The 27,899-nt window shown below is 41.9% G+C and overlaps 1 protein-coding gene across 1 annotated transcript in view; it reads right to left on the bottom strand.

Moving 5' to 3' along the window:
• NCKAP5 (NCK associated protein 5) overlaps window positions 1-25,820 on the bottom strand; it is a 226,366-nt gene extending 200,546 nt beyond the window's left edge. Inside the window, exons 1-2 of the mRNA XM_064719088.1 lie at window positions 25,792-25,820; window positions 2-65 (exon numbers count right to left, since the gene is read on the bottom strand). Coding sequence (XP_064575158.1) covers window positions 2-4 — 3 coding nt within the window. The 5' untranslated portion in view covers window positions 5-65; window positions 25,792-25,820. The remainder of the gene's footprint in view (window position 1; window positions 66-25,791) is intronic.
• Between the last annotated feature and the right edge of the window lie 2,079 nt (window positions 25,821-27,899).

Here is a 27,899-nt window from a genome sequence, read left to right as displayed (position 1 = left end):
CCATGGCTCCTTCGCTCTTACTCTGGGCAACCTCCCGCTGCAGCCGAGCCACACACAGCTTCTCCCTGAGGAAAGAAAAGCCTGTGAGCAGCAGTTCACTCTCCACTGGCTCCCCCATTCCTGCCTGTGCATTCCTGCACAGCGCTGGGGTAACCCCCACCAGCTCTCCTCCCTCTGCTCCCCTGCAGGATCTGGTGGTTGTGTTATTATTTCATTTTTATTTCATTTATTTCATTATTTCATTTCGTGGCAGTTTGACAGAGCTGTCAATAAATCAGCTGAATCCAAATTTGCTTCACTCAAACAACAAAGCAGCTCATCATGCCGGTGATATGGAAACAGACTGTGCAAATCAGATTGTGTTATTTATTTTCCTATAGCCCTGCACATCAGCTTTATTCTGCACCATGCCCGAAGTCTGTTGCACCATCAATAAATATATGCATAAAATTGAAATTAAAACAATCTATTCTATATATAAACACACTGTGATGCATTTTGCAACTACTGAATTATTAGATCTTTTTTAATTAGCCTTTTTTCATATAAGATCCTTATACAAATATTTGGCTCGACTCAACTAATAGTTAATTTGTTTAATTAAGGATTTGGCAACCACAACACATTTTCAAGTACACTGAGAAGTTGTAAGAAAGAAATGAAAAGTAGTGATTAACATACATAGAAAAGGAAAGATAATTTCCCATTGTATGGCCTGGGGAAACTCCATCCCCCAAAAATCTGCAAAAGTGCCAAGCCAGGGCAGAAGTAGGACCCAGACTTGGAAAATACTCCTATCATTGACTGGGTCAGTCTTACCCAACAAGAAAAACTATCTGCTCTATGGTATTTCATTCCCGAACTTGCAGAAAAAAAAGTAGGCTTTAGAGCATTTCTCAAGCACCATTCCTGATGAGAAAAATCTGCACGTGCCTGCCTAATTCCTGTGGAATGACAGCTCTCCTGTCGCTCAGCCACAGCTCAGAGTGTGCCTGGGTCACTGCACCAGGGCCCCTCTCCATTTCAGCAGAAGATGTGGTGTTTAAGCTGAGTTTCTGTCACTGAGCACTCATCAGCATTCCCCATACAGCCAACAACTGTGGGTATCAGATTAGCACCAGGTATTGCCAAAATCCTGATCTGTACACAGGAATGATGCTGAAACCATTGAATATCAGCAAAAATTGAAGATGATACAGCCACAGCCCTGCAGAAATTGTGTTTGTGTTCTCCAGCGTGATATCAAGGCCTTCGTTGGCATATGTGAAAAATTATGGAAAATTGAGAAGTGCCATTAGTCCACCATCAAGAGCCTTAACACAGGTGTCCTAAACTCATCTTCTAAACTACATGTACCACTCCCCCGCTTCCTTGCTCAGATACTATCACAGGAAAACTTTAAAACTGGTTAATCCTATTTTTAGGGTTTAGTTCATCTGCTGGAAATAGCCCCTTGCATTTTTGCACTGCTTCAGTGCCCTAATATGTTCTAGTGGAAAAAGCAAGTATTCCCTTTGAGGAGGTTTTGACCTTTTAATTGCAAAACAAATGCCTAAAGATATTTTATGAGAAAATATGTGGGGGGTGGGGGAAAATAAACAAACCCCCCCCCCACAAACCACTCCTCCATACACTTCCTGCCAGTGGTCTGGAGAGATTTATTTAGCTATGTCTTCTACATCAGGAATACTCCTACTTCCCTCACTCCATGTTAACTCCAACATGGAATCAGTCACACATTTTTGGAATTTTATGAGAATACATTTCACTCAAGGTCTATTCATAAAGAGGCTCCTCCATCAATGCCAGGTATTCCCTGACTGGGTGAAGATCATTCAAACAGATATTCCCAAAGGGTTTCCTTAGCAATTTTCCCAGCGAAGGACAGCAAAGCATTCTCTAGCTTTGTTTGTAGCATTGCTGCTATTAGGAACAAAACCACATTTAAATAGCAGAAAAAGAAACCTGACTATTATGTGGAGGAGGGTAAAAACAGTGCCATAGTGGGTACAGAGGAGCCAACTTTTCCAACAGTGTCTACAAACACTCAGCTTTGAGGCAAGCAAACTCTGTGCTCCTGCTTCCCCCTCGCACCTGCGCTGCCCAGGTGAAGGAGCTGTGGACTCACAGCCAGACCATGGGATGGTTTCCCTCCTCTGGGCAGGATGAGTGGCAGCAGCTCAGCATGCCTGCGGACCACAGGCACCCCCGAGGCTGCTCTGAGCCTTGTCAGGGATGCACTTGGCCCACTGCCTGCTGAGAGCCATTTCCCACCACCTCCACACAAACACGCCCGCGTGCAGGGCAGGGAACACGCTCAGACTCCCTGCACAAGCCAACAACAGCATTTCAAACTAATGTGCAGCGCTGGAAGTTTCCATATGAGATGGATGACAGGAAAAACCAAGGACCTCCATGTCTAAGGATGACCAAATAAACCCTGTGGTCATTATCCACCATCTCAGTCAGTTCTGATTAAGGCAGCACCTTCAGTGACTACTCTCAGCCCCCATTTTTAACATGGTGTTACGACTGAATAAACATTTTGCTATGATTGAGTTGCAAAAACCATAAGATTTTAGCTGCTTTAGCCTTTCAGATGTTTCAAATGCAAAGAACATTTGACATGCAGCTTCAAAGTTAATCTTGTTTTTTAATCTTAGCTTTTAAATAGGAAAAAACAGTAGCATCACTTTGTTGCTATATGGCTTTATTTATTTTTAATCAAGCATGTTTCATCCCTATAGCATGTTTAATTAACAAACTTAATTAGCAACTAAAGCCAACCTGCAAGGAAACAAAATCTTCTCTGGGGATTTAAAAAATTAAAACATGTTCATTGAGGAGGTCTCATGTTCTCTTTTGAAAAACCTCCAAATGATAAAAGGTTTACAAAAATGCTCTTTGAAAGCACAGTTTATGCTCTTAGATTTGAATATTTGTATTGTAAGTGGCAAAATTCCCAGCCAAGGACTTTGCAAAGAAATAATTAAAGAAGCCAAACAAGGATTCAATTATACCCTTTCCAGATGGAACCAAGCACAAAAGTAGTCAGTGTGTGCATGGAAGAAAGATACATTTCAAATTTCAGTATCACTGGTAGATACTGCAGTAGGTTGTTCTAAAAAACAACAGTTTGAGGAAAGCCCATTTAGTCCAAGAAAAACACAAATGTGTGAAATAATTCTGCATATTTGGAACTCTCCTTAGACTAAAATTCCTTCTTCACTCTCCTTTCCCACCAGGTTCACTCATACAACTGCCAGACAAAAGAATCCCTGTATCAGGCAGCAGTGACAGCTCAGGGCTCTACCACAGAGCTGCCCTGCTCCAGCTTCTCCCCATCCACAGGACAGAGGCAGGGAAGTCAATTCAGGCACAAACCCCTGCCTAATTATCAGAATTATCAGAATTATCAGAATTATCCCCTAATTCTGAACAGATGCTGATGCTCCTCCTGATGTGGTAACACACCTCCTCAGATCAAGCACCACAATAAAAGCCATGCTGGGTCCATGAAAGCCTCCATTTTTCTCAGTTGTTCTTTTTGTATTGCTTCTGATACAATAAACCTAAAAACTCTAGCAGTGTACTTCAGCTTCCCAAACTTTGATCTTCCTTTTTATATGGAAACCTCAGATTCAGAAACTGCCAGATATAGGGATTTCCACCTCCATCTAACAAAGAAAGATATTACCTAAATTAGCTTCTGAATAAAGTAAAATTGTGCTGAAATATATCCATTTGCCAAGACCTAACCTATACAGAACCAGGATGTATTTACAGTGATAAATAGTAATTAAGTACTGTTTTAATGATGAAATCTAATTTTATCTTTAATGAAGAACAAAGTCAAGACTCAAAAAAAATGGGAAATATTTCAGAAATATCATCTGAAACTTAATGCTTCAGCAAACTTTAAGCCCTGTGATCCCCTGGGAGAAGGGCTCCATCCACCCTGACACTGTCCTTTCCTGTCCTATCAGCCCCTCAACCTTCCAGCATGCATTGACAGCTCTTACAGTTTTGACAAGTGTCAACATTGATGAAGATTTAAAACTTTTCCTATTTTCTAAGTAAGTTACTGCTTCTCTGCTCAACAAAATTCAATAGGTATGAAGCTTCCAAGCTACTAATTTGTTTCTCTACCCACCTTTTTTTATTCAAGAACAGGAATGCGTTTTCTTCGTGTTTCATCCTGTCTTGGAATTTTTCCCTCTGAAGCAATTTCATTTAGAAGCACCGTGCACCACAAAGTGAAGCCCACCTTTCCTTGTCATTTTGTAACTTTTACTATTTGACAAGCCATAAAATCACCACTGACAAAGTCAAGCTTTGAAAATACAATGAACATTTGTCTTACTTATGGTGACTATGGCCAAGCACAGTGGCCAAGCCATATTCCAGTGAGTCCTTCCATGAGCCAATAGCCAATGCACCACAAAGTGAAGCCCACCTTTCCTTGTCCTTTTATAACTTTCACTATTTGAAAAGCCAGTCAAGCTTTGAAAATATAATGAACATTTGTTTTATTGTTGGTGACCAAGCACAGTGGCCAAGCCATATTCCAGTGAATCCTTCCATACCTTCTGGAGGCTATTTTGGAGCAGAGAAATCCCAACCAAGTTTTCACGCTACACTATTGCTGTGAGATTCAGAAGGTGAATAAATATTTTGTTCTCATGGAGAACAAGAAAACACAAGACTGACAGAGACTTAGAACCTGAATCTGCAAAGCCTCCTTGTGCCTTGGAACCACTCCTTATCTACCACCTATCACAATGACTTCTTCTTAACTTTTTCCCCCCTATATCATTATTTGTAGCCACAGCATTGTTTTTCCAATGAACCAGAAAAAAACCACAACTAAACCCCATCAAACATGGATTAAACATAGCACAGCGCTAACAACAGACCCAGGGGCAGGATGCTGCTTGGTGCAGAGATGCAGCTTGTGCCCTGCCTCCCTCAGCTCCTGGTTTTCCAGGGAGTTTCCCATCCGAGTGCTGACCAGGCTTGACCCCACGGGATGGATGAGATGTGACAGGGGAAGAGCCGAGGGTGGAATGGCCGCAGTGAACTCGGCGCCTCTCTCAGCTCCGACCGCGGGCGCGGCGCTCGGCTCCTTCCTCTCTGCTCCCTCAATGGCAGAGCACTGTGGAGCTGGGCTCCAGAGCCTCAGTGCCTCAGCCAGGTCTGCCAATAAAGGAGTCACCCCCAACAAAAGGATATTCATTGCAAATTTAAAGCTGAGCGAAGTACGGGCTTTATTTAACTGCTTTTACAATAATCGCAGGGACTGGAGTTACAATAATGGAAGCACTAATGCTGTCAGGCAGAAGCAGGAAAGATAGGATGAGCCACCAGCAAGGAGCAGCTCCTATTCACTGCTAACTTATTGGTAATAAAAGATAAGCCTACAGAAAATACAATTTACATTAAATTTCTCTTCTATAAGACATGATTCTGTCAAATACAGACAAGCAAAGCAGGTAGTAACTTACTTAAACTGTATTTTCTTTGGGTGACACTAACAGCAAGGAAAGAGAAAATTATAACTATAATCTAAAATAAGGATCAGCAATCCTCATGGGGTCCTCACCAATTTCCAGTGGATTTTCATGTACATTAATCTGAAGAAGTTCAAAGACAACCTTCTAGTCACTTTCCAGAAACATCCAAACAAGACACCAAATACAAAAGAAATGTCATGGAAGAAATCATGGGAGAACAGGTCAGAAAGGGGGAGGCAGAGAGGAACATCATGAGGGCCGAGCCTTTGTTATAAAAGCAAAAACATTGTCTTTGGCTAAAAAGTGAGACAGTTATGGCAAAGAAATTAGGAAGGAAAGGTTATCAGGAGTCCATGGCAGATTATCCTGAATTGTTTCCATGACAAATTGCTCTCCCAGCATGGGCACCTGAGCAGGGAAATTCCCTTCCTCTGAGCATGAGCATGGGAACAGGCAGCAATGCATTTTTAACACAAGCATCCTCACACTAGCAATCTTTATTATTTCATTGATTTTTTTTTCAGCACTGAAATTATGAGTGCAAGGCAGCAAACTTTAATGATTCATTGGTATTTCAGACAAAATTTTAAATATTTATAAATATCTCTATTTATCTATTTATTAATGTTGGAGTGTCTTCTTTCATTATTAGTATTGACTCCACAATACTGAACACCTTTAAAATTTGTACCTATTTTGGCAAAAAAAAAAAAAAATAAACAGTTAGGAGGTCTAGACCCAACGTGTAAAATGGGATTTTTTCTTTTGTACGTTGAAATGGTTTTTAACCTTGCTGATGCAGAAAAAACATCAAGTGAAGAGCAAAAGCTTAATAAATAACTTTCATTAGTAACTGCAAAATAATTAGAATGACAAGAAATAGGGCCACCAAGTAAGACGTGGGTGTGGTATCAACCATCACAATCAATGCAGATTTTTGACTAAGAAAAAAATAGGAAGAAAAAGTGATTCCCCCCCCCCCCCCATTATGCACATATTGAGGTGGAGGATAAAAGATTAATGTCTGTGTGATACAGTGCCAAATCATTGAGATAATTACAAATTATACCAAGCAATCATTTTACAAATCTCCTGGAACATCTCACTTTATGACCATTATTCATGAGATTATGCATTCAACTGCAACTCTTTTTTCTGCTATATTCCTCTGAAGCTTTTCTTTTGGTCAGAGATTCCAGAGCAAAGAAAAAAAAAAGAGTTTTTCTAGAAATACAAAAATGGAGGGAAGACCTCCCATTTTTCTAACCATCTCTAGTCTGCAGAGAGTAGTGAGAGATAGTTACTGAATTTTAATAAACAGCCCAAACAAAGAGCAGTAAATTGCAGCAGGCTAGGGAGTTACACCTGGCTATCAACTTGAATGCACCCTCCTCAAGTATGAAACATCAAAACCCAAGTGCCAAGAAACACCAAGTAAACAGCACCAGAATACTGAACTCTGAAATACATGTAAAATATAAGTTATCACATTATTAATTAAATAGTCCATGCATTATGCAAACCTTGCATTTACGAGAAAGCAAAGTTAAGGTTTTAGCAGGGCCAAATTTTGCATGGATTTGCTCCCTGTTTAAACCTTTTGATTCAATATGTTCCAGCAAAACTGCTAAAACTCACTGCTAAAAATAAACAGGCACTGGATCCATCACACAATTTTTTTTATTATTAAAAGTGATATATTAACTATAAAACTTTTTGTTTCTGTTCTGAAATACACACCCTAAAGTATAGAGCAAAAGCAATGTGACAAATTCACACTGCTGTAGTTTGGAATTTTTTTACATAAGTGACTGATTAATCAATTTTAATGTTACGTAAACAGAGATATTTATATTTAATGCCATATTATTTCTGCCAATAAGTTGCAATCGAAGAAGCATACAGTGGGAACTTGTACAATTAGGCAAGATGCCAAGAATTATCATCACTGGAAACCTCAGCATTCAAAAAGGAAAAAAAAGAAGGAAAGGACCAATAAAAGTCAGTATGGAATATTAATTCAGCACAAGAAAACTTTACATCACAATACAGGCAACTGTTGCAGAGAGATCCCCATTCTTTTCTAAAGGAATTACTGCTTGCTCTTTTTCTCAGGTGCTACTTTAAAAAAATATTTTACACTAATGAAAACATGTTTAATCAAAGCCCTCAAATGGTACCAAAGTTCTTCCTGAGAATCCTTTCACAGCACAAGGCCTTCAGTTTGCACTTTTCTAATTAAATCATATTGTAGTGTTTATTTGCTTTTTGATGGCATCCTCAGAGCCACCACATTATTCTTATGACTTTCTTCAGTACAGGTGAGTGTGAAAAGCAAACTGTTCCTCTGGTACATGACCAATTCACCTGATCCTCCCTCAGCAGTACATGGTCCAGGAGCTCCAGCTCTTGAAATGGGATGATGAGACCATACAGGTTGTCCCAAACTTCCCAGTTTAGTGCAGTTGGGTTCAGAGTGGGTTAAGAAAGAGGCACAGGGTCATTGCCCACAGAGAGAGATAACAGTGTAAGACACCACCTTCTAATCCCTCTTATTCCCAACACACACAAAGTGCCACTCTTCATTTCACATGCCCACAAGATGCTTTTTTTGGTCCTAAACCCCAAAACCATCTGCTCTCTTTGCTGGAAGTACCAAAGCTGGTGACACTGGGCTGTTCAGTAGAGCTGCCATGGGCCTGGTGACACATCAGCCACCAACACAAGGAAGGCGCTGCTGAAGCAGATGTTGCTTTTAAATAGGCAGATTTTTATTGCTGGGCCTTGGTGACACTGAAAGCAACAAGAGATATGTGAATGGGAAAGCTCTGCCTATAGAGCTATCAAAAGTTTCTTTTTTTAACGCACATTCAAGAAAGAAGAGACAGAGCATGGTCCAGATAGGAACCACTCTGTGTAAGGGCAGCTCTCCCATCTTGCCTGTCCTCAGCACTTCGTTCAGCACTTCTGCTCTACTCCAGATTTCAAACCAGCCTACAGCTGCAGGTCATGCAAGAACTCCTGTTAGGGCAAGCAAAGCTGTTCCTCTCAGTGTCACTGCTCTCAGCAGTGTCTCCCAGCTTGTGAGTGTGTAAATTCTCATCTCTCTGTCTGCTGTTCAGTTTTAATCTGGGTCAAGCCTTTCTCTAGACAAGATAGAGTCTCACTCCTTGTGTTTCTGGTTGGGGTGTTATGGATGGTTTGCAGTGTCAGATCCTTACAGCATACAGATTTATACCATTTTTACTGTATGGTTTACTTGTGTTTTGGGGCTTTCTTCTTAAGTAGCTATTTAGAATCCAAAAGATATCTATCTCCTGCTATATGATAAATTCTTTGGTTTGTGACCCAAACCACTTCAGCCATTTCTAACAGAAGTGAATTATTTTTTTCACTGAGCCTGGATACAAGGCGACCTTGGAAAATGAAAAACAAAGGATGAAACGAGCAAACAAGGTTTTCTTATTGCAAAGGACTCAGAAGTTGAGCTACCAAATTTCCCCAATCACTTTTCCTCATATAAATTTTTTCTCTGGAGATTTGTCACATGGACATGATGTGCTGTGGAAATTCTTTTGAAAGGACATGCATTTCCCTAAGGGCTTTTTAATGAGAATTTATTGCTCATGAAAGATTCAGGATTGGCAGCACTTCAGTCTTCAGTTAATGATCTTTTGTTTATTAACATAAAATGCATCACACTTAACAGGAGTGTAACTTTCCCAACCAATGCATCAAAGCACGGAAGAATTCTCACTCCTTCCCTCTTCTCCCCTGAGGCTGTCTGAGAGGGTGTTAGCTCAAATTTATATGGCTGTCCTCTATGAAAATGAAGTCAGAACTCTTGTTCCACATAAAGCTGAAAATCATGGAAACATTTTTTCATAAACTAACAGCAAGAAATGTCAGTACACTGCCGTGACTTCTCACAGCACCCATTCCTTCCACACAAACCTTTTACCAGAACCAGAAAGTATTTGCTTGGTCCTAATCTAAATTATTTTACATTCTGTGGGTAACATGCATGCAAAGTACTGATTCCACATCCTGGCAGTAAATTACCATCTTTAGAAAATCAACAAATTCCTGAAGAGTGATGAAGACTACAGAGTCTGTAAACCAGAGATCCCAGAAACACACCCCTAAGCCACCTCTTGTATGCTAAGAAAATAAAGGCAGAAATACATTTTTACACAAAAAAAAAAAAAAAAAGAAAAAGAAAAAGAAAAAAGGATGAAACCCAACAGTGAAGGAAAGTGGGTGTAAGGCACAAACTCCAATTTCATTGTGTTGACTACTAAACTCAACCAAACTTTTAGATCCCACTGCTTTCTTCATAACTAGCTTTCCTTTGGCTCTGCCCAAGAGATACACCCAGTTCTCATTTGTTTGTCAGAATGCCCAGAAAGATTTTCCTCCCTGCTCTCTACAAAGGTTTTCACTTTTGCTGTTACAGTTCAAAGAAGATACCTCATTTTGCTTCATTACTGGTTGACCTCTTACCTCTGTTTTCCACTCCTTTGTTCCCAGATCATCACAACAATTCCTGCTATCCTTTGTAATCTCTTTTTAAAAGAAGGTGTTACACAGTGTGATGTGTTTCTATCCAAGCAGAAAGCCCACACCATGAGGACTTATGGGTTTCTTAACAGGCTGCATTTGCTATATCTTTTTTCTCTCTGAGCTAAATTTATTGCAAACTCTATAATCTTCTGGATGTCACTCATGTCCTGTTCTAAATGAACACCGAAATACCTCGTAAAAACTGTGTGGATAAGAAACAAGACCAAAGTGATTTTTATGCTTTGCTCACTTTGCTCACAGTCCTTTCGCTTGACTTTTTTGTGTTCACACAATTGTTCAATACTTAGATGTTTTTGTATAAATCACTAACAAATCTGCAATGACCTTCCACTCACAGAGAAAATACAAAAAAGGATCAAGCCTGGTCAGAAAGAGTAATTTTCTTTACTTATTGTTTTGCTTTTGTTGTTTTTTTTCTTGTAATCATTTTGCACCCTCAAGTATACTGTACTGGTAAGACCCAGAAATACTACTCAGCCAGGAGACAGGTTTTTGCTGGAAACTGTCTATATTTTAAGGTCAAAGAAGCTGAAACTCAGATCAGGCCCCTGGAATAGTGTTTTCTGTTGTAACTCATCCCTGCTCTCCTCTACCAACCCACCTAAGATACAAGAGAATTTCTTCTCACATCATTATACAGAAAATGAAATAATCTGAACAGTGAGATTACACTTTTGGATACAGCACCTTTGATACAGCCCCTGCAGGTGCCTTCCAATAGGATTCTCTGCAAGTGACAGATAAAATAAATTAAATAATTATTTTCTGAGAGCATTTCTTAATAGTCTACATCAAACATATTAAAGATTTACCAACAGGCAATAATTGCCACTTAGTTTTCAGTTTCAGGAATGTGATCCTGCTTATTGAACGCAAAGATTTCAAAAGAGAAAGAAATTCAGACTTTCATAGAAGTTTCTGTGGACTTGGATAAGCTACAATTTTGTGAAGAGAAAAACAGATGAAAGCTAATAAAGTTTTTTTTTTAAAAAAAAATAACGTGATGCTGTAACACAAACTTCCTTGGAAAAAGTTATAAACTGGTGGAGTTTCTGCTGTCCTCCCCCAGACTAAGGAACATGTTTCACTGTGCCTTAAAAAAAATAAAGTTCTCCACACCACATCTCACCAGGCCAGAAACAAGCAGTATGCTGAAAATCACTTTGATGTATCCTTCAGCAACCCAACACACAAATTCATATTCATGCAGCCTTATAGCAATAAAATCAGTTCCATGCTAATGATATAATTGTTTCTTCTATCATTCTGTCTATAAAAGAAGACTAGATAAAGTCAAAGGCAGTGGCCTCTGGCTGATTACGTGTTTTGACAAATTAGATGATTAACTGAAACCTCAAACCCAAGCTTTGCTGTCTCAGTAGACCTGGAAGAGGAGAAGAAAAGCTTTGCTTTTGCAAGGACCTGGCTCTACAGGGAGCTCAGCCCAGCCTGAGAGCTCTCCTCAAAGAGCAGCGTTTGTAGTGAGCACACAGCCCTGCACACAGCCTAATTCCAACAGAGAAATTACAGCTGTCACTTTAAATAATGGAAGTAGCATATGGCAATATATGCAAAACACTTCCCAACATGTTCAATTGGAGATGGAGAAACTAAGTTATCAGTGACAGTTTTACCACATAATATACCAGTGTAACACTTAACAACACTGAAAATGAAATCCAGACATATCAGTGGGGTGATGGCAGTATTCCTATATTTATGAAGGTGTTTAAATTCACATACTGTCAGATCACAACTAGGAATAAAACAGGGAAGACTGAATAGCAACAGGCACAACAGGCACAAAGATCCACTTGTGTTGCTCAAGTTGTTTTACTGAGCTCAGTTAAAAAATTCAACATGTGGTACCCTGAATTTGCCTCAGTACATCTCAAGCCCTGTTCTCTGAATATTAAATGACAAAACATTATCATGTGAAAGGCCAGTACTGTCTGTCCTTCCAGCTAGTAGCTCAACAAAGCTGGGCCAGAACTGTTACTTAGAACTTTTACAGTTATTTGTGATGTGACTGAAAATGCTACTACAAAAAGAGTGTACTGTCATCCTTTCAAAAGTAAACACAATCTAAAAAAAGGCTTTCTGTTTAGAAAGTGGATCAGGGAAGCAAACACCTTCATGAAACCCCAGACAAATGAAACTCTCTTGGGGCATTTTAAATAATTTTCCCCAAGGACAGCAGCCAGCTCTGCTCAGTGAGTGAGGCCAGCTTCTCAGAGCTCAAACAGCATCAACTTCAATGGAAGTTCAAAAACAAGTCATTTAAAAGATATGGATGAATAAGGATTAAGATGTGTTAGTGTTCAGGCATTTCCAAACATATTAAATGTATATTAAGAAATGCTAACTGTCTGAAGTATTAAAATGGAAATGCTTTCAGCAGTTCAAATGTTAACCAGACACTTAGGCAATTCCACATTTCTCCAGTTTCAGCAAAAAAACTCCATGTTTTGAAATCATTTGATGTTTGAATAAAGCTCTTTGCCATTTTCGACAGCAGATGCATTGTATCTGGGTAATGAACTGTGCTCTGAAATAACTTATTACAGTCATCACCACAGCCAGCTACATCACCTTTGGCAGAAAGCAAAATAAAAATCACACAGCGCTCACAGAGCATCACCACAAGGATTACTTCATTTACAGAATCAGGAAAAGCTCCATTTCAAATCAAGGTATTGATTATTTCAGAATTTAATCTCGCAGTCAAAAGCTGTAACAAGAAAATAAATCCAATAAAGGGCATTTTCCAATTAAGTAAGTGACCCTAATCTTGATTTTAAATTTCTTTGATATTAGAGATCATAAAGTAGAACTACACTTTAAGTATCCAGGTTATTAGAGTAGGAATTAAAACAGACACATATAAAACAGGTAATTAATTTTATAGGTAAATCTCCCACATCACGGCCATGCCTTTAGTATATAAGATCAAAACAGCTGAGACAAAATTCATACATTGGTACCTTGAGGTTTTTCTGCTTAAACCTAAGCTTACCTTGATTTCCTTATTTTAATAATGAAAGGGTCAGAATGAGGCTGTAACAAGCACTTATTTAACATCCACTCCCAATAACCAGCAATTGTCTTAGAGAAAACCAACAGGAGCAAACTCCTCCATTCCCTGGGTTCATTAGCAAAATTGCAACTGTGGCTTTTCACAGTGATTTACAAGAATGTAAAAAGAGCTGGAAGCTCTTATCTGCACAGAATATATGTTATTAATGGTCTAAGTTGTCATACAGGTGGTCAGAACTCAGGGGATCAATATCCAAGAGATGTTTGGGTTCACTTTCCTCCCCAAAAGTCCCCAAAGCAACACAGAATTGCTTCTCCTTTTTCACCAGGCTGCAAGAACCAGCAGACTTTGATAGGCTGCGGCACTTCCATGTTGACATATTTTCCTTAACAAGATATTGTCTTAATTAGTTTCATCTGCCATTTGGAGGTTATCTAGAAGACAAGTTAAGGATTTTTTTTAGTGAAGCAGAAAAAGCCCATATGTTTTTAGGTTGTGTATCTTTCCCTATTATACCTGCTCATTACTGCACATCCCACAAAAACAGTTTTCACAGCTGACACTGAAAGCTGTTATCATCTAATTTCACATGGAAATGAAATGCTAGGATATCTTTCTGCACAAAATACCCACATATTCATCACTTCATCAGACATTTTTGGTGAGCAGGCATGACCCAGACACAGAGGTTGCCTTGCCCTAAACCAAAGCCTTTACCCTACCAAGGTAAAGCCATAACAAGCAGCATTTCCCTGGCCTCTGTCTGCCAAGCTCAGTGTGTTAGATGGCATAAAGCCACATGCTAAATTCAAAATTATTTTAGTTAGCATACTGCTGCTTTTTTCCCAGTCTCAGGTAAAGATAAGGAAAGGACAGAAAAGGATAAACTCTCCAGGTATATGAGGTCTATCAACAGGTACTTTCCCCCAGCACTGTCTTGTGAAAACACTATGAAAAACTGTACCTACATATAGGCAGTGCTTCTGTATGCATCTATAAAAACTACAGCTTTAAAAATCCTGAGCTTCCAATTTCTCAGAGTTGCAGGTGACAGATAGAGAAAACTATTTTCTAGATAGGTGGGGAATAATTTCTCTTTTCCGCTATACACAGATCATAGTCTACACGGTTTCCCAAAGACATACTTTCTTTAAAAGCAGCAATATTTTTGGAGCATTACCTGCAACAATACAAATTAACTTTTCTTCTATGAGGAAAATGTTTCTCAGCACAGACAAGTACCGATAGTCAAAAGTATTAATGAAGAAGAGTATTTAAGACCAGTAGAAAATGATGCCCATGATACCAAGCAGTAATTTAACACTTTAAACAGGCAGCCAGATGGCTGGTTTCAGTCAGCCCATTTCCCCTGACATGTATTTAATCAGCTGAGTTACCCCAGACAAACAAGCAGCATGGATTTCCAAGGGCAGGACAATGATGGAGTGGGATAACTGGAGCTGGAGACCAGCAGGGTTTGGAAATTACTTCAGGCTGGGGCTCAGCAGCCCTTGGCAGCCCAGGGGCTCAGCCCCGCTCCCTGTGCCAGCAGGACAAGTCAGGCACCTGCTGGAAGCCCCAGTGGCTCAGCAGGCCCTGCAGGACATTCCTCCAGGGCAGCCACAATGCCCCAGATGGGCTTTTAATGACAGTCCCTCTGCTCCACTGCCTCCTGCCACCCTGGAGGACTCACATCCCTCTGCCAGGGCCTGCCAAAATCCACACAGGGAGAGATCTGCTGCAAAGGGAGGGGAACAAAACCCTGTCCTGTGTCCCTGCCACAAAGCAAAATTCCCTCTGAGTCTTCAGACTTTCAGCCTATTCAGTACAGACCTCCAGCCACTGTCACACTCTGGCTGGACTTTTGCATTTAGGTTATAAATCTGCTCCTTCCTCAATGGTCAGAGGATTTTCCCAGGAATTCCCTGGCCAACCACCAAACAGTCCCACTAAAGGCCAGAGCCATGTTTTATTGTTTAACAGTAGCCCCAATGTCCATCCTCTCTATACCTGCATTAATTCTCTCCACACCCTCTCCTTCTGTATTCCCACAAAGCACTCTGCTTTTCACTGGGGTTTTAACTCTGCTGAAGTCAATGAGTTCTCACCAGTTCTAATACATGTGTGTTGGTGCTGGTTTTCCTAAGCAAACTTGGTTTGATCCTGAAGTCAATGATTATGGACAGATCCACTCAGGAGCACCTGTGTACTGTTCCTGGACATCACAGAAGAGGACAAACCTGGGGAGAGCCAACATTACAGTCTCTGAAGAGGTTAAAGCAGCAGGATCAGTAATTGCAGGGAACTGACAGAGCCCCTCCTGTTATTTTACACAAAATGAAAAAAGGTGTCATAAATTTTCACAAATTGATCAAATATTACAATTTGAGTACTCAAACACTTCTTTCTACCTCAGCACTCTACAGGAAATGTGCAGTTTGAGGTAGTAATGGAACCACATTAATGACTCTCTGAACCAGCCCAACTTTGAAACAACGTGCCTTGAGCCTCACTGCAGAAAGAAATGAAGACATTACCCATGCCAACCACAAGAAATAATCTCATACTCAATGCTCAGTTACACACCATACTGTTCTATTATTTACTGCCCTTTTTATGCTCTTCTATGCATGTAACATTGTCTTTATTTTAAACTAGGCAAAGTTTGAGAGCTTTCCTGAGAGGCAAGGATTTTTTCATTTCATTTTTAAAAGGAATTAAAAATCTAGATCATGACATCCAACAACAAACAACAGTGGAAGTCAGTGCCAGGCTTGCTTATTTCTCAGAAATAAAGTTGAGCAGTCTCAGACCTTGTCATTTGAGCATAGATTGCATTTTGGCATATCAGATGCTGCAGTAATGGGATTTTGTAAATCTGAAATGCATTCATATTGTGTACATAAAGAAATCTCTTGATGTTGTACTTAGTTCAATGCTCTTTTTCATCATATGTACCAACCCATGCCCCCCTGCGTTCAACAGCTAATAACCAATACATCTGATGAAAATTAATTGTCTTGACAGCTTGCATAAAAACTATAAAGGTGCAAAGGAAAAATGCTGTGGCAGCATTTTCTTTCTCTGTAGGACAGTAGCTATGGAAACTATCTTCAGAGGCCAACTGGCCGCCATCCCAGTGCAGCACAAAAAAATCAAAATGCTACTTTTAGAGGGTTAGTCAGTGGCACCAGTCATAATTATCAACATCTATGATGTTGCTGCACATTAGCCACAGCAAAATATTGGTTAATGTTGTTGGGAGCAAAGCTGATATTATACCACTATTACAGACCTGGATAACACAGAGCCTTATGAACTGTACTCATACTGATTATGATAACATGTCAAAAATTGCATAAAAACATGTAAAAATAGCTGTCTAAAATATCCATGTGAAAACCATCCAATCTCCTAACAGAAAATATTTTATTCCTTATTATGATTGAAATACTCAGGTAAATACTTGCAGATGAAGAGGAAATCTCTAATGATGCTATTTAACTGTCACATTTCATTAAGTGAAACTTCTCCTTTCTGAAGGGTTTTATCCCATATAGCTAGCCTGAACAAAAGCTGTGATTTCTAATACAGTCTGACAAAATCATCATTTTTTATGAATGTTGAGAGATTATGAAGGATTTTTCCCTAAAAAGATAAGGCACAAAGGAGCCAGAGGTTCATTATTGCAAATGCATGTGGCAACTTTCACTGCCTGCCACGGAGGAGTTCCTGTGGAAATGTAGTCACAGGTCATTGATGAGACTCCAACCTTTGAAGAAATATGTCTTCCAGCCAGAACAGTACTCAAAAATAGGAAGATTTCAGTCAATAAGAAACTTACTTATAAGGAAGAAAGCTGGAGTATAAATACACCTCAAGTATATACACAGAGGTTGGTATTTCACTCAACCACACAATTTTGTGACTGGGGCATTCTCCAGTGGGTAATTTCTGTCCCTGTGATACCTTTCTCCAGTTTCCCTGCAAACTCCTGCTCTGACACCAGCAATTCTTATTTAAAAGGCTTATGAAGACTACTCAGGAAGGGCAGATTTTACAGAGCAGGTTTATGTCCAGTCAAGAGCCAAATTCTCCCCAGGGCCACCCTGCACTGGCTGGGTCTGCTGGGGGCTGTGCAAATGGAACCTCTTGAAAGATCTGACTTGAAACCTTGGGACCTTGACATGCACTACAAAACCAAACATGAGCATGGCTGAGGCACTGGGCTGCCAGCCTGTTATCCTGGTAACCTCTGAGCAGCCACAAATCAATGATGGCCTCATTCAAAAAAGTCTATGCCTCTGGGCAGAAAATAAAAAATAAGGCATGTACTAAAATACAGCACATTTAGACAACTTTAAAATTCAATTTAGCTGACAGATTCAATTGCTGTTATCCACCTATGTCTGCATCCCCATGCTGCTGCTCCCACTGAGGAGCTGTGACCCATCTCCTCAGCTGGGACCCAGCTGCATTCACAGCAGCACATTTTGCCTGCTGAAGATCCTCTAACCCAACCACTCCACTGGCCAGCTCACTCCAAATGGAAGCAAAGTAAGTGATTTTCAGGCTTTTAAACCAATGTGAATTACTATAAATAACAAGCAGGTCAAGACCATGTTTTCTTTTGCATTTTCTCTTGCTCACAACAAATGATCCAATCCTGACCCCTGCAGGTCCCTCTTCAGGATGGTACAGCCTCCCCTTTGGGGCTGACTAGTTGAGGTGGCACAGGGGCAGCCCCAGGGAAACCCAAACATTATTTTCCACTCACCCTGGTCTGTCTCCTTGTAACCCTAGTCACAACCTTCAACAATCCTGCAAGCACTGTATGATTTTCCACAGATGAAAGTTTTTTTCTTTTATAGAGGAAAGATGTCTAAGCTGTGTTTTTTTGCAGATCTAACAATACATCCCTGTTCCTTATTTTTAATAAATTAGCAGTGTTGAGCAGCTTTCTCTATAAAGCAGCAGATGTAGTCTCTCAGAAATAGTTATTTACTTATACTACCTATTAGACAGTCAAAGAAATAAATTAAGACCTTCAATGCAGTCTTAATCCAACTATTTCACTGACTGACTGAGTGCCTCACCATTGGGAAAAGGAGCTTTCACACATCCTATCCAGACCTCACTGATGGGATAATTTGTAATTGCACTGTAAAAGAAAAACAATAACCCCACAACAAAAAGGGGCAAGTTTTCTGCAGGCAGAGGGAGATTCACTACTGCTTCAAATGGGAAGGGAAACCCAGATACAGGGCTGTGATTTCATCCTGTCATGTAGGAGCTCTGCATCTGACATATTGACTGGGGCAACTGGAGGGAAGAGGATCATGCCATGCCTAGATCCCCCCAGTGCCATCAATAAATCCATGCCTGGCTGGAACTGTGGGTTATATTTTAGATCTAACAACAGCTCTCACTAATTCACCCATTACCTTTACATGGTTATATCAGCAGAAAATTGCAGAAAAACAGACCAGAATTATTACATGCCTCACACTTGGTTTGATCCAGCTACTACTAAACAAACCAAGTTATGGTTCAGCTAACTTGGATCTGAGTCAAAAATACGTGGGCCATGCTGCCACCAGAAAAGAGGAGATTAACAGAACTGAAAGGAGGGACAATAGGGTTTGTGTGCCAAAAGCCTGAATCTTTTCCTGTGTTAATCCCATCAGAGACACCCATGACTGAAAACCTTGTCTTGCCTACCGTCCCTAAGACTATCACAGCTACACGCTGCTGAGTGAAGATGTTAAGGAGATCAATCCAGACTCTAATAATATTTATCTAAGTATTGCTAAAAATATCTCTCTTAGAAAAGCCTTTACATGACAAGGGAGAGATAAACTCACATATTGATACATCCCATACTATCCAACCTCCACCCTTGCAGAAAACCCAGAATCAGACAAAAAAATGTACAATAAATAATAAAGCATGTTTTCATTACTCTAGGAAATAAATCCATCAGGGACCACTACCACCATATGCTTTAACAGTGCACACTACACCAATAAGTTAAGAGCAATGGCTTTTAACAAAAAAATATTTAACTAGTTATGAAAAATCTGATTCTTTCTTTTACACAAGTACTTCTACCCTAGAAAACAATTCTCAGTAAAATAAAAGATTTCTAACACCTGTTAATGCCACACTTATTTCCTACAAGTTTTATGGTTTGGTCTCACCCCTCTCTGAAATTCATGCTGTTGCAGATCTTAATATCTTTTTCCACACCTTCTGTCACAACTTGCAACACCTGTATCACAAATCTCGAGACTGAACAGGTTGTTCTACTGCATTTTTTTATTCCTTTAGTTCTGACACTTTCCTAACTCAGCTTTTCAAACTTAATAGAATATCCCATTGCAGTCAAGTATTTTCTGCCTTTGATTAATTTGTGCAAACCTACAGTTCTTTTCCTGAACACAAGTCCACATTTTCTTCCAAGAGGAAGCAAATCAAAATTCAAGAAGTTAATTTCCTTCCTCCGCACCTGCCAAGATCATGTTGATATCTCAGTCCCTCCTCTCACCTGGTCTCCTTACTCTTTCTGAAGAGTTCTGCTGTCCCTGATTTCAGCTCCTTGCCATACAGGTTTATTACAGTTTTTCCTGGCTTAAAAACAATAGCCATCCTTGACTTTGCTTCATTCTCTGAACATTGAACAACTACACTGCCATTTATCCTCATCCTTCTTCTAGTCTTTCCTATCAAAATACCAGAAGTGGTGTTTGACCCTCTGTGAGTTGCAATCTCAGGAAGCAATTCCTAACTCCTCATCAGGGAGCCTGATGCCTTCTCCTCTCAAACCAGGAGCTGCTTTACACGGAGTCCAGAAGAGGAAACCTTGGGATGTGCTGGGACTTCCTGGGTTTCAGGTATGGAGTTTGGGCAGAGGCAGCCCAAAACATCATCATTGTAGGCTCCTGTTACCCACCAGTCACATTTGGACCTGTAAGACACAGTGCCAGCCATGGAGGCTCAGCAGTTCTGAAGCAGCTCTTCAGATATCCAGCCTAGTGAGAATGTCAGGCTTTGAGAACAAACAGAACCCCTGACATCAAAACAAATCTATTCTTGCTCTCTGACTAACAATTCCTCATGTTTCTTTGTACCCTGCAGCCTAAATCTCTCATCATTTGCTGAGCTGTGTTTCACACATACAATGTCAAGTTTGGGAGACAGACATTCTTTGTGATCATATTTTAAGATATTAGGTGCATTTGAAGTGCCAATTCAATGTGAAGAGGAGCATTTTCTCACTGAAAACTTGATGTGTGTTGATATTCAAGGTTTTGGGCCCACCATTCATGATAGCTTGCCTTGATTTCCCCTGCAGCTGTGCTCCAGGACAGCACCCTGACACCCCAGATATAACACAGATGCAGCAAGGTCCCCAGCAGCTGACTCCTTGCTGGATGCCCAGGACAGCAGCTGGTGCAACCTCTTGGGCCAGCTGGGAGATGAAGTGGAGGTGTGGTCCTGGACCCACCAGGGATCACAGCAAATAATCAAGTTTTTTCTCATTTGTGCCATGTCGGTTGGTAATACCAGTACTTCTTGTCTGTGTTCTACTAAAGTGCCATACCAAATATAAATAAAGTTATTTAACAAGAGTGAGCATTAAAAAAAAAAAAAATCAAACCATAGCCATGTACAACACCACTGTAATTATTAATTTCCATTAGGTAAGGTTGAAAATTGATATTTACTCATCTCCAGGATACAAGCTCTAGCAGTAGGAGTAAAGCCAATGTTACTGGAGAGAGAGAGCCCTGCAGCAAAACTTAGAGCAAATTGTTCCTGCGTTATGAACAACAAACACCTATCTAGAGCTCAGATACCAGAGGCATTCCCAGCAGTCTTCTCTACTACCACATGTGCTATTTACATGAAAAAATATTTTTATATGCTTGAAGGTTGGCATGTCAGATTCCCATTAACACCACCAGGAATGCCTGCAATTCAATCTCCTGTTCAGTAGCCACCAGGAATCACTTTATTGCAGATGCCAAGAAGGCCAGGACGCAACACATGGTTACTGTGGCTCCCCTGGTAGCTCTGGTCCTCTCCCAAACCCAATAGAAAGATGCATTTATTGCACTGGGTTTGGCCCACATTCCCCTCTGACCACATGCCACACAGGTGTGTCCTTAGCCAGGACACTGCTGCCCTTCAGGGTGCAGGAAGGCACTGAGCTCATCATTCCACAAATGCCAGCTGGCCCCTGTGCCTGAGTCTGGGAACATCCACTGGAATGCACACATACACAGAGGGCATGCAGAAGAGGTGCACAGGCAGCCAATTTAAAGAAGGGGAGAGAGAGGGAAAGAAATGGAAGAAAAGTTCTGTAAAGATCGATGTCTTTTGCCACATAAATAACTATTTATGGCAGTGAAACCTGAAATTATAATTTGAAATGCTTAAAGCATGTAGCTCACCTTCAGAACAAAAAAAAAAAAACACTCAGAATAAGGATGTGGTAGACTCAGGCACTAATTACTTTATCATCACAACTATACAATGGGATAAGGATTTTAGCTTCCTGTAGTGGCTCAGATCAAGAGCATGGGTAAAACCTTGGCACAGAGAAGAACTGAGAGGATTCAAGTGGACATAATGAGAGAGCAGCTGCATTGTCCATTTAGAACAACACAGGCCATCAGGAGCCAAGAGCCTTTTTAGAGGGGTTTATACACAAAGCAAGGGAAGTTATTAGAAGGTGGAAAAAAGATGTACATGGATAGCAACTGGTATATGTTTGGCTCAGACACTTGGAACCACATGGATTTAAGAGCAATCCTATAAAGTGAGACAGGGAAAAGAAGAACACTTATTTTTGTTCTTTCAAAGCACACAGCAGTGTTGAGAACTTCGCTTCTGTAATATAATGAACTTTTTTTTCCTCACATATTGGTTTTTCCTTCATGATCTTACTTTCATTCTGATTATTCTGAGGAATAATTTATGTTTCAGATGCCTACTGTCAGTGCATACACACCACAGCAAGATGCAGAAGTACTTGATTATCCTTTATGAGCCATTAATTTCTGCACTTTAAAGATTGTCTCTGAAAAAAAAAATTTAAAAAAGCAGCTTCCTATTTTCATTTCAAATGATAAGTATAGAAGAAAAAATAAATTCTCAAAGAAACAGACAACTTGAGGGTTTCTGACATAAGTCTTGCTGCATAACTTTCTCTTAAGGTTTAAATCATTTGAATATATCAAAACTATTATGTATATTCTTTAAAATTCCATTCACATCAGCTTGTGACTGTAACCATCACCTAATGTTCTAATACCATCAATCCTTTCATAATTCCTAGGAGTTTCCATATATGACATCTAAATATCAAATAGTTAGAACCAAGAAACAGAATTTTGCTGCTGTAATAATCCCTCCACATCTTCTTCAGAATGAAAAGATATCCTACCATCAACCTTCTGGTTGATGTTTTTACACAAATATTTTTAAAATTGCCCTTTCCTTCCCTCCTTTCTGAGCAGTGGAAATTCTGCATCACTGCTCTGATAGTCTCAACTTCACCATGGTGCAGTTTCAGGTGGAAAAAGAGGGTTTGAACATCCATGGAAACATCAGCCAAGAGCAGAAACACCATGTTTGTGTCTTAAATACCAGTCCCAGGTCAGTTCCACCACTTGATGGGATTATGTTTTAGCTAAATCCAACAGCAGCTATTGAATTGCCCTTCCTGAGAACTGGAGCAAAGCAAAGGGGATTGGGTTGTTTGGAGTTTTTTGTACAGCACCTGTTTGCAAGGTGCAAGTGAACAGGAACACACACACTTAGCTTTACATGCAGAGTAGCCTATCTATTTCAGTGCTGTAACTCCCAGGTTAAGCAGGTGTCTAACTGGTGGCAAAATCAGGGTCTTAAAAGGAAAATTAATTAGTGTAAGAAGTGGATTTATGCACAACACCTGGCTGCTGCTGCTGCTGGGCTTATCTGTGTAGGGATTTATCTGGTAGAGACAAGCAGTGGTGTAGCAATAATGCTCTACAACTGTTGTAACCAATCCTACATGGCACAGAAGAAGAGTTTACCATTTATAATTATTACAGAAAGGGAAGGTTTTTGCTAAAGAAAGAGTGTAACATGAAGTGCTACAAAGCATACATTTAAACATCAAGAAGAAAAACTTGTCAGTAAGAGCATGCTAAATGAAATAAACTGCAAAAATGGAGATGAGGAAAAGCTGAAGTGGGAATAAATTTCCTAGGAAATAATCTAGAAAGGAGACCACACTGAAAAAGCCAAAAAGTACAATACATACAATATGTATGTATACAATACAAATGTATACAATAACATACAATGTTTCCGAGCTAAAGTATATAATCTTCCTGTCCATGATGTTCAGTGAAAGGGGAAAGAATAAGAGAGATGCTGAAACTACTGTGAACATTTTATATTTTTTGGTTTTCCATCAGAGCTCTGCTCTCACCATCCAATCCATCCTCCCTGATGAGCACACCACTGAAGTGGGGACACACCACATGGGTCACTTTAACTCTGCAAATTGTGCTGTGACACGAGTGGGACTGCTCCACCGACACAGGGAACCTCCATGTCCAAGGATTGGTGGGAAGGGGGATCACAGCACAGGCTGCAGCTGCTCTGGGAACAGGCAGGGCTTCAGACAGGACAGCCCAGCCCCGCTCAGGCTCCCTCTGCACACCCAGAACCCAGCGGGTCACAAAGAGCGCTGTAACCTGGATGGCTCCAAATTTTATTGGAGCATTTGTAACACAAATGTACTTTTCCACACTGCTTCCCTCCATGGCACAGCAAATTGCAGGTCCTAAAGGAAACATGTAAATCCATAGCAGCAGAAACCTGATGACATTTCTATTCTTGCTACTGGCAAGCCCCATGTAATGCCAGTGGCATTAATCCCAGTGTTCACTAGCAAAAGGAACTCAGTCCTGGTAAATTCAACCAAAGGCACTCATTGCTTTATGCTGAAAGGGAATTCTGTATTTAGCTTATATGATTTGTTTCCTCCCTTAACAAGAAATGGAAAAGCATTTGTGGTATTCATGGTAAAAAAAAAAAAGTATTTTTGGTTCACCACTGATGACCAGCATAAAAATGTACAAAAAAAATCCTCAGCATTCTGATTACTGCCTAGTTATTCCCCAACCACATTTAAAACTCTAGACTGCCCATTCCAGCATTTCAGTGCAATTTTTATTGACCTACTAACCTGTAACTCTGGGAAGCCTGGAGCTAAGAATGCAATAATGGCTAACAAATACAAGTCTCCAAACAGAGTGTAATAACCTTAAGTAAACTACTGCCAAGCAAAAGTCCTGCAGATCAAACAGTTCCCACGAAGCCTTATGCTATTAACTAGCAAAAGAGTCCCATGATATCTCCATAGTCATGCACAATAACAGAGCACTGTGCTTCTGTTTACTTACATAGCTTATCTGCAATCCAGTAATGTATACAGCCAGCCCCTCCGATGTAAATCACTTCTCTACTTCATGATACTTCCCTTGTTAAAACTTTGCTAGCTTCCTAATGATAAACAGGGGGTTTATCTGGAATATCTGGTTTTAAGGGATGGGCAGTGGACACTTACAAAACCATTTCCATAAGGGGACTCTGAATGGTTACATGGAGAAAAAGAGTTGTTAACATGCAAAATAAAGTTTGCAACAATATGGTATTTATGTGGCTCTGCATTTTTTCTGCAGCAAGGCCCACTCTCACTTATTCCACCTTATTTCTGTCATTCCCTGGTTAACCCCATCTCGGGAGATGGATAGTGGAGCTAACATCCTACCACAGCTAAAAAGAAGAATCACCAGCCAAAAGCCTCATGGCCAGCAGTGGGTCACTCAACACTCTGCGTTTACCTCACACCCTACAGCTTTGTGTATTTCAACTCATTTCAGAAATTAGTTTCGTGTCATTTTCTTCTCTACCTAATACACTTCTTCCATGGGGACAGTCTGCATCCAGCCATCAGCGCAAAGTGGAGGGGTCAACCCTTAAACAATCAGGAATAAAATTAAAACAGTAATAAAACTCATTAGGATGCTCCTTCAAGAGGCACAGAACGGGAACAAAATCCGCTGCCTCTGAAGCAACAGGGCTCGAATGCAGACCTGGGAGGAAAAGGCATGAAAAAAGCGTGTTGTCCTTCTCCTCCGTGCCGAGGAGGGGCTGGGCCGGGCGCGCAGGGGGCGGTGCGGGCTCCGGCGGGCCCGGTCCCGGTCCCGGTCCATCCCGCCCGGCGCTCCAGGACCCGGATCCCATCGGCGCTGGCTGCGGCACGGCCGGCGGGGCGGGCAGGAGGCCGGGCCGGCGGTGGGAGCCGGCGGCTGCAGGTGCCTCCCCCGCCCGCGGGCCGCGCCCGGCTCCGGCAGCGCCGCAGGCCCGGGCGGGGGAGCGGCGGGCGCCGCCGGGGCGGGCGCGGGGCGCCGGGGAAGGGGAGGAGACGGCGGCGGCGGGGCGGGCAGGAGGCGCGGCGGGCAGGTGAGGGAGGGAGAGAGGAAGGGATAGAAGAGTGGATGGATGGATGGATGGATGGATGGATGGATGGATGGATGGATGGATGGATGGATGGATGGATGGATGGATGGAGGCGCGGGAGCGGCCGCTCCTTACCTGGGGCGCGGTGGCGCATCCTGCGGCGGGCGGGGGCCGCGCGTCCCGGCGGGCCGGGGAGCCCCCCGGGGCCGCCCCCCGCCTGGGCAGAGCGGCTGCCGCCCCCCGGGCCGCCCGCCCCGCCGCCGCCGCTCGCCCGCTCCGCTTTGTTCCGCCGCGGCGGCTTCTCCTGCCGCTGCCGCCGCAGCCGCGGGACGCGTAACATGTGCCTGGGGAGGGCGGGCGGGCGGGCGGCTGCCCGGGGTGGCACTTTCGGCGGGGCGGGGAGCGCGGCGGCCGGGCCCCTCCGCCCCCGGCCCCGCGGAGGAGCGGGGCTGTCAGATCCAGCCCATCTGCCGCGATCGCAATCGGTCGCAAGTGAATGGCTCCGGCAAATCTGCGGCGGCAGCAGGGGCTCGGCGCGGCGGGGGGGTGGCGGAGGCCGGGCCATTGTGTGCTGCGGCCCCCGGGTGCCCCCGGGCTGGGGGCGGCGGGCGGGGGCTGCCCGGGGTGTCCGGAGCCGCGCAGCCTCCGCTTGGCCGCACCGCGGCCGGGCAGCGCTGCCCGCGGCATGGAACATCGCGGGGAAAGCCCTCCTTGCTCACAGCCCCGGGTGCAATGCTCGGCTGGAGCCGGTGCCGTCCCAGCTATCCTCCAAAGTTAGCAGAGAGGGATGAGTTGGATGCGCCAAGGGGCAGCGGCTGTGCCCGCCGGGCTGCTGAGGGCCCCGTGTGTGACACACAGGTGAAATTCTGCTGGATGGAGACTCACAGGCATGCACGGCACGCTTTTAAACCTCGTAGTATATGAAAGAGCAGTTCCAAAAGAATCGCTGAAAGCTTTGGCATCTGTTAGTCCAAAAATAGCAAGTTAAATTTTTTCCTGGTTAGAAGAAAATCTAAGTGGTACATGAGAGTTATTTGTAGATGCATGGTGTGTGTAAGAGAACCTAAGATGTGGCAAATGTGAGAGAACCTAAGTGAACAGTGAGCAAGAGTTCAGGCAGGATTTCCCAGGTTAAAGAGAGAAAGTGAGAGATCATGGAAACAGGGTGAGAAAAACTGACATAATGCAAATGAGAGGCAGTGGGTGCACTGGAGTGAAGAGACTCCAGGAACCAAGGTGCAAAGTAAATCCTCATCTGTGGTGCTGAGACAAGAAGGTAAAGGTAGAGCTCTATCTGAGAATCAAAGACAAGTACTAGAGAAGCAGAACTTCAAAAATTAAGGTGGCAGGAGTTTTTCTGGATTTTGAATTTGGAGGTTTCTTAGCAGAGGAGCTCAGAAGAACAAATCATTGGATAATGCTCAGATTTTATTCAACAGATTAGCTGTGGCTGAAGAGAGTGCAGTAAGTTGGAGAAGAAATCTCTTCCTGTGGTGGCACAGAAAACACTTCTTGCAGCTAAATGTGTTGCTGAGGTGTCTTGAGTAAACCCATAGCCAGATCTGTTAATGCAGGTTTTCTTTCAGATTGGCAATTCCTTTTTCCAGTGTGAAATGAGAACCTCCACAATTACTTGAATGCGTCAAACCTATAAGTTTGTCCTTTCCAGGACACAGGCACCTTGCTCTCTCTTAATAAGACACAATTGATCCATTTTCTGAGGGCTGATCTAGGGTCCTGGGCTAGTCAAAGATCTTGTGTTTAATTAACTGTAATGGGCATTATGAATTGCAGTAGATGATACACGGATGTTCTTAAATACTGCAAAACTCTGTGTCAGAAAGCTGCAAAGCAGCATGAGAGAGGAACTAAGCATCATGGCACACAAGAGGTCCTCTCCAAATCCAGTAGAATTTGGGGCCTCCAAAGAGATTGTTATTCTCAATTCAAACATAATTTCGTAATTTAAACTATGACCCTGTCTGCTGGTGTGTTTTAACTGCTTTGTAGTGCAGGAAAACACCTTGAGCAACTCTGGTAAGAGCCAGTTTGCCTACTGAGTAGAAGATATGTTAATTTTCTGTTTAAATAGAAAAAAAAATCCCAGTAAAATGTAATCACACTATAATGCCTGTTGCTCCTTTCTAATTAGTGATTGAGACTGCCAATGCAGCGTGCTTTTTGAGACCTGGCTAACATGTGAGTGGCTGCAGTGGATCTGTCCAGAAAGTTTGTGTAATTTG

Source organism: Zonotrichia leucophrys, chromosome 7 (assembly GCF_028769735.1).
Source record: "Zonotrichia leucophrys gambelii isolate GWCS_2022_RI chromosome 7, RI_Zleu_2.0, whole genome shotgun sequence".
In the NCBI taxonomy this organism is placed as follows: domain Eukaryota; kingdom Metazoa; phylum Chordata; class Aves; order Passeriformes; family Passerellidae; genus Zonotrichia; species Zonotrichia leucophrys.
This window is presented reverse-complemented; position numbering and strand designations above follow the sequence as displayed.